Source organism: Mus caroli, chromosome 1 (assembly GCF_900094665.2).
Source record: "Mus caroli chromosome 1, CAROLI_EIJ_v1.1, whole genome shotgun sequence".
Taxonomy (NCBI): Eukaryota; Metazoa; Chordata; class Mammalia; order Rodentia; family Muridae; genus Mus; species Mus caroli.
Window position 1 is genome coordinate 59,134,988 of NC_034570.1, and position 8,114 is coordinate 59,143,101.

Below are 8,114 nucleotides of genomic sequence, written 5' to 3' on the forward strand. Positions count from 1 at the left end.
TAAGTCAAAGTTTATTACTTCCTCTGATTGTGAATACCAGAGTTTTATACATAAATTCTTAATTTGTTTTATTTTTTGTGTAGTCTAATTTTTCTTCCTTGTCTTTTTTATATTTTGTTTTGGTGTTAGTCTATTAGCCAAGGTTTGTACATATTCATCAGCAAGCTTTATTATTTTTGTTCATAAATATGGTTCTAGCTTCCTTTTGTCCCTTTCAGTGACTAGTGAACCTAGCACATTGCTTTTACATAGCCCTTCTTTCAGTGGTTACATTAAATAACTCATTATAAGTTAGTAGACTTGCAAGCAGGCCACTCTTTCCTTTTTTTTTTTTTTTTTTTTTTTTTCTAGACAGGGTTTCTCTGTGTAGCTCCGGCTGTCCTGGAACTCACTTTGTAGACCAGGCTGGCCTCGAACTCAGAAATTTGCCTGCCTCTGNAGACAGGGTTTCTCTGTGTAGCTCCGGCTGTCCTGGAACTCACTTTGTAGACCAGGCTGGCCTCGAACTCAGAAATTTGCCTGCCTCTGCCTCCCAAGTGCTGGGATTAAAGGCGTTCGCCACCATGCCCAGGCCACTCTTTCCTGTATTATAGTTCCATTTTGTCTGTCCTTTTACTAATACTCTGTCTAAAGTTACTGTAGCTTTAGCCTGAGTTCTGAGAGTGGGTGATTTAAGTCTAAATTTTCTTTAACATTGTCTTGTTCTCTCTTCTCTTCTCTTCTCTTCTCTTCTCTTCTCTTCTCTTCTCTTCTCTTTTCTCTCTTTTCTCTCTCTCTTTTCTCTCCCTCTTTTCTCTCTCTCTCTCTTCTCTCTCTCTCTCTCTCTCTCTCTCTCTCTCTCTCTCTCTCTCTCTCCTGGGACAGGGTTTCTCTGTGTAGCCTTGGCTGTCCTGTAACTCACTCACTCTGCTGGCCCAGAACTCAGAGATCTGCCTCCGAAGTGCTGGGATTAAAGGCGTGCACCACCACCAGCTCTGTCGTGGTCATTTTAATCTTTTGCATTCCATCTGAATTTTAGAACTAGTTTGTCATCTGCAAAAGACACCTTCTAAGATTTCTTTTGTCATTGCATCTTAATACTCTTTATTTTTAAGAAGCCCTCACACCACACATTTTTGTTGTTATAGGACAGTGACCTGAAGCAATATTGGATGCCAGATAGCCAGTGTAAAGAGTGCTATGACTGCAGTGAAAAGTTTACAACATTTAGGCGCAGACACCATTGCAGACTGTGTGGGCAGATTTTCTGCAGTCGTTGTTGTAATCAAGAAATCCCTGGAAAATTTATGGGCTATACAGGTAAATGCATTTCCTTGATAGTTGTTATATTTAAAAGTCAAGTTATGAAATAGTTAAATAGAAGGCTAATATTTTAGACATTTTTTATTTTGGGTTTTCTATCTATAAGGTATAATAGTGAGAAAGAGATAGCTTTGATTTTAAGAACTTTATGCTTGAGTAATAAAGGAGGTGATGTTTATAAGTAACTAGAGTAAAAATATAGCTATTATATAAAAATCTAAAGTAGCATTCACGATTATTAGATAAGATAATATAGTTTTTTAATTTATGTTTCTGTAGAGTTTTTATTCACAAAGTAAAGGTTGACTTGACTTACATGATAGTATACTTTGGCAAATTGTATTCCACTTGTATTACATTCATTGGGAATATAGTGAAGTTCTGGTAATGGAGAGAGTTTAAGGACACTGAACCATGGGGGATGGATTTGTGCAGTGACTGGGGAATGGAAGGTAGGACTGGTTTTGCTTTGTAACTAGTCTCGACTGTCCACTCTTCCCATCATAGTCATGCAAGTGCTGGGTGCACAGGGACTTCAGCACCCTAGAGTTTAAAGTTTATTTTCTTATTTGTTTGTTTGTTTATGGTTGTGGGTATCAAATCCAGAGCCTTTTGCATTAAGGAAATCACTGTCCACAGAGTTATGTCCTCAGTTCAAGAATGTGCTTAACATGTTTCTCATGTTATTTTAGTTATTATAAAGGTCTTCCTTATTCTTTATTTTTAATCTAAGATGCTATAGAGTTTATAATTTCAAAATTTTCCAGTTAGATTATGACCATATCTTTTAAAATTATTATTATTATTNTTTNTTTTTTTTTTTTTTTTNAGACAGGGTTTCTCTGTGTAGCCCTGGCTGTCCTGGAACTCACTTTGTAGACCAGGCTGGCCTCAAACTCAGAAATCTGCCTGCCTCTGCCTCCCGAGTGCTGGGATTAAAGGCGTGCGCCACAACGCCCGGCTAAAATTATTTTTTTTAACCAATAGTCTTTTACTATTACTTTTTCCCTATCTTGAATTTACTTTTCTTGCTTGTGTGCTCGTTTGATCACACAGGGTGTGTCCCACTGATTGTTGTCAGCCTTTATAGGCAGCTCTCTTCCTTTACTCTGTTCTTGTTCACCTCCTTGCAGTTTGAGACTCTTGGCATCTTAGCAAGCACCAAGGTAACAGGAAGTTAAGCTCACCCTTTTTTGTACTTTGTGTTCTACATTTAGGAGCAATGAGCTAATCTCATACTTGTTAGTTTGACAGGTTTGTCAGGTATTAACCTAAGCACTGTCAGTATTCAATTAAGAATATCCGGAATTATTGCCTTCTATTTTTCTGTTGCCTTATCACTTCTCTCGGTCTTCTTGGTACTATTAGAAATACAAATGGTTTTATTTTTTTAAATTTTCTTTTAAGAGTTATTTTGTGTTTTATTATTTTTGTGTGTGTGTGTGTTGCAAGTTATGTGTGTGTACCAGTTGTGTACCTAGTGTGTTCACAGAAGTCAGAAGAGGGCATTGGATCCCCTGGAATTGGAGTCACAGATGGTGCTGGGAATTGAATCTAGATCCTCTTTAAGAGCAACAAATGCTCTTAACCACTGAGCCATCTCTCCAGCCCTTTCGTTAATGGTTTAAGTTGAATGTAATTACAGAACCAATTTCAGAAATCTCAGAGCCAATTCTGAAAACTTACCCCTAAGCTATTGTGTCTGTAAAACTGTTCTTGCACTGACTCTCTTACACTGCATCTGTATCTGTTAGTTGTCTCTACAGAAGTGGAACCAGTGGGTAGGTTTATCTATAGTCAAGGAATCAACTCTAGTGCTTGTGCAGTCCGAAGTTACCAGAGTTAATCAGCAGGGTGCAGTGCTGAGACAGAGTTCTCTTGCTTTTGGAAACTTTAATCTTTGTACTTGAGGCCTCAGCTGATTTGATGAGAGTCATACTATGTATGGTAATCTGCTGTATTTAAAGATAGCTATAGTGTTTGTTAATTACACTGGGAAAACAACAAAACCAAATGAGCTTCAACTCTGGTGTTTGACCAAAAATTTCTTTAGGCAAATTGAACCTTTAAGTTTAGCTCTTGCAGATGGAAAATGTATTTTGGATACAATTGCACACTTAGATCCTAAATAAATATAGCATACCTAGAATTTTAATACATAGAAAAATCAGTGGGTTGGACTAATGTGGTCGCACATGCTTTTAAGCACAGCATTCTTCATGGAATGAGAGGAGTGGTGAGGTTTGGCTCTGTTTCTTGGTTTGATAATGTTATTCTTAATGGTTGACTTCTTAAGGGAGTTTATCCTTTATGGTCTAACCTAGCCTTTGCTGTGGTGAAAATTGAAGGTCTTTCCTCAGATAGTAATTTCACTTCCTTAATGTGGTGCAGTTTTGGTAAGTGGCAGTGATTATCATAGCACTTTTATTTATTCTAGACTGAAGGTTACTTTGTTTTGTTACTGTTTATTGAGTCCTGATCAAAATGATATAGTTTTCTTTACTGAGTTTTAGAAACATTTCATCTGCTAAACTGCTATCTTAGAAATTAGTAAACTAGTGACATTTTATTTTTGATAAAACAGAATTATATAATAGTTTCGTTGGGGGGGGGAGGGGCCAGGGGGCAGGGTTTCTCTGTGTAACAGAGCCCTGGCTGTCTTGGACATGCTTTGTAGACCAGGCTGGTCTCAAACTCACAGACATTCTCCTGCCTCTGCCTCCTGAGTTCTGGTATTAGAGGCATGTACCACCACCCCTGACTATAACAGTTACTTTAAAATGAGACAATAAAAGGCAGTTTAGTAGACTTGGTAGTAATTTATGGTAAAACATAGTATATTGAGCTTTCAGAAATTTTGTGTATCACTTTACATTTTTATATTAATGATAAGGTATAATTGAGGTAGAATTATTTAATAACATGCCTTTTAGTTAACAGTTAAAAATAAATATAGCCTTGTTATTAAGTAGTGGGCTAAGTTCCAGAAATGTATCCCTAGGAACTTTTGTCCTTGCGTGAGATTGTATCATAGAGAATACTTAGGAGTAACCTCCATTGAACTATAAATTCTGTAATGGCAGGAAATGGTCTCCTTATTATTAGAATTAAAATTATCAAGTAAAGAACAGCCAAACCTGACCACAAAGCTTTTGTTCACTGAAGAACATGCACCTTCCTCTCAATGTTTAACCCCAGTGTCGTACCTCCCAGGCTAGTCCTGAAGGCCTTATCCTTTTGTCTGCACCTACCAGAAGACCTTATTTTCCTGCCTCTACATAGCAGGTGTGTGCTACCATGCTCTCTTTTAAGATATTGTCAATATATTGCCCAGGCTGTGCTTGTGTAGCCTGCCAAATACCATTATGGCCCCTCAAAACAGTATTTTTTTTAAATATTAGAAAAGAAATGATCAAAAGTATAACATAGTAAAGATAAAAACTAGTGACTTGGTTGCTTATCATCAAGTGTTATTTTTATTCATGATTCAGTTTTTATGATTATATGTCTTATGGTTTAGTGACTTACAGATCAGTAAACTTATTTAAATCAGCCTCAGCAAAAATGTGAATAATATGCTACCCTATACATTATGATGACTGTTGTACCAGGCCCCATTTCAGCCCTATTATAATCTCACAAAACTGCCTGTGTATGTGTGGCCTGTTGTTAACTGAAAAGTCATGTGGTACATGGTGTATTTTGCCTCTTAGCACACCAAATTGTTATGGAGTCACACCAAACAATGTTATGTAACAATAGGGTAGAAATGAAACTTACTTTAGGACAGGATTGTATCATAAAAAATAGGTTTAGAAATATTAAGAAACTCTGTTTGTCTTCCTAGGAACTATTTCTGTGGTGTTAGGGATTGAAGTCAGTGTTCTAGGCAAGCACTCTATCACTGAGCACACTCTTAGCTAGAACATTGCGTTTTTAGTTCACTATGAACTTTCTTTTAGTTTTAATCCTATATATCATATTGTATGTAAGACCCTTTTCCATTAGTTTTAAAAAACTGTATACTGCTAGTCGATAGAGGAAATCCTACAAGACCCTGTGCCTAGAGCTAGCTACATGGCTGCTGAGAGAGGGGAATCAGTCTTCTCCAGAGACAGGCCCTGAGATAGGTTATCCAATCTCAGACGTTCAGCTCTAAATACATATGAACAATACCCGCTACATTGGGCTCCGTGTGTGTGTGTGTGTGTGTGTGTGTGTGTGTGTGTGTGTGTGAGAGAGAGAGAGAGAGAGAGAGAGAGAGAGAAAACAATTAAAGAATAGCTCATAAAATTGAAGGGAGTTGGGGGGCATGGGATGAAGTGGGGAGAGGGAGAATTGGAACTGATGTAAATACAGTACTCATCTATGTAATTCTCAGAAGTTTTTTTTTTTTAAATAGATTTTTTAAAAGATTTATTTATTATTATATCTAAGTACACTGTAGCTATCTTCAGATGCACCAGAAGAAGGCATCAGATCTCATTACAGATGGTTGTGAGCCACCATGTGGTTGCTGGGATTTGAACTCAGGACCTTCCAAAGAGCAGTTGGTGCTCTTAACCACTGAGCCATCTCTCCAGCCCCCAGAAGTTTTTTTTTAATTAAAAAAATGCACTCTTCTGGAGACCATTCTTCAGGGCTTCATTATAGAGACATTACTATTCTTTCCTCCCTACAGGGAGAACAAGTTGCTTCTGGTGTGTTGGTTACTTAGTATATGGAAGAAATCTCTTTTCATTGAAAGAGGGCTCTTGTAAAAGTAACTTTTATTCTCTGGTTGAAATTGTTGTCTGAGCTTACTGCTTCTGTCTGCTAACCTAGGCCTAGACCTGGGTGTTTCTACTCTACAGTCTTAGCTAGCCCTAGAATGTTTTTAGCCTCTGACACTTGCTTCTGACTAAATTCACCCTTTCCTGGTTCTTTCTGCACTCTAGCTGGTTGGTTCGGCTCAGCTGTTCTGGTCAAACTCCTCTTCCAGCTGACTTACTCAACCTGGCTTTTCTCTCTGCCTCTGAATTGATCTGCTTGGCCTCAAACTAAATAGCAATCTTTTCTAATTTTCTGGCTCCTTCTCATTTTCTTGGTTGATGTGTTTTTGCCTTTGTCTAATCTGTTCTCTCTTCAATCCGTCTCTTTAAACCTCTAGTAAAACAGCCTCCTTCTCCTCCTCTCTCTCTGTCCTACTCTCCCTCTCAACTCTACTGCACTGTTCTCCAGTATTCCTGTACTGTACCCTCTTCCTCCTCTGCTGTCTGCCTCTCCCTTAAGTAGCTTCCCTTTCATCTCTCTTCTCATGAGAGTTAGGCATATCCCATTCTGTCAAATCTTTCTCTGACTCGTCCCTTTTTCTACCACTCAATTAGACATCACTTTCAAACATGGGTGCTTCCTTCTACAAACTAAATTTACCTTCATTGTTTGAGATTAAAAGTGAATAACACTAAGGCTGTGTCTGTATTCCAGTCAGAGGTATTAAAGGTGTATGCTAAGGGTTGAGCCACACCCTAATGAGAAATAGGATCCATTAACTCTGATAGACCCCTTATTGCTTGAATACAATTTTGAAAAAAATATTCTTACAGCCATGTTTTATGTTACTATTACTGGGTCATTTGTTTTAAACCTAGTACAGATATTTGAAGTAATCGGGATGCTTGGATGAATTTATTGCAATAATCTAACATGTACAGCAGAGCCAAGGTTTTCACTTTCTTAAAATGTCTTTTTGATAGCCTTTAGTTGAAGATACTCCTTTTATTAAGGTACATATTAACACAGATTTAAAGTCTTTCATTAAGTAATGTATTTCCTTATTACTCTTCCTCCTAGGAGACCTCCGAGCATGCACCTACTGTAGGAAAATAGCCTTAAGTTATGCTCATTCCACAGACAGTAATTCCATTGGGGAAGACTTGAATGCTCTTTCAGATTCAACTTGCTCTGTGTCTATACTTGATCCAAGCGAACCTCGGACACCTGTTGGGAGTAGAAAAGCCAGTCGTAACATATTCTTAGAGGATGATTTAGCCTGGCAAAGGTACTGTAACGTGAATATAATTTGATTTCAACTTGAAAAATGCTTAGTCCTGTGACCTTTTTCATTAGAATTTCTTTTTGTTACCTGCAAATTTACTGTCTTTTCCAGAGAAGAATCATAGATGTTAATGGATAATGATCATATTAACAACATTCAAATAGAAGTGCGTAAGAAGAGAGTTTTTATACCTTTATTATTTACTATTCTCCTATTGAAACCAAAAACAAATGCTTGCATGTGCATGATTCTTACAATATTTGTTGAACAGGCAATAGAAGTCATTGATACTAATATTCCTAGTGTAGTCTTCTTTGAGAAAGGAGAGCAGTCCTCTAAAATTTGGATTTGTTTGCAATTTCAGTTAGGTTTTTTTCTTCAAAAGAAGTTTTTGACATGTTTCTATCTGAAGATGCTTTGCTGGCAGATTGTAGATATACACACCTCTTTACAAGTTAACTAGAATTATTTATACTAGAATATTAGGTTCATCAGTTTCTGAAAATTTCTTTAGTGAAATCATCTTACATATAATTTCTAATGAATTTAGAATATTCACTATTCTTTTTTTTTGAGACTGAGACAGGGTCTCTATATAGTCCCAGGTATCCTGGAACTCACTCTGTAGACCAGACTGGCCTCTAACTCACAGAGATGCACTTGTCTCTGCCTCACAAGTGCTGGAATAAAGGCTTGTGCCACCACACACAATTTAACTAATGTTTTTTAGTGAGTAGTTTTCTTAGCTACTTCTTTTTTTTTTTTTTTTTTTTTT

The 8,114-nt window shown here is 37.2% G+C and overlaps 1 protein-coding gene across 9 annotated transcripts in view; it reads left to right on the forward strand.

The window, feature by feature from the left end:
- Positions 1-8,114, forward strand: part of Pikfyve (phosphoinositide kinase, FYVE-type zinc finger containing) — a 90,435-nt gene that overhangs the window by 8,524 nt on the left and 73,797 nt on the right. For all 9 annotated transcript variants that reach the window (XM_029476064.1, XM_029476086.1, XM_029476091.1 and 6 more), the window contains 2 exons: positions 1,128-1,299; positions 7,135-7,342. In XM_029476064.1, coding sequence (XP_029331924.1) covers positions 1,128-1,299; positions 7,135-7,342 — 380 coding nt within the window. The remainder of the gene's footprint in view (positions 1-1,127; positions 1,300-7,134; positions 7,343-8,114) is intronic.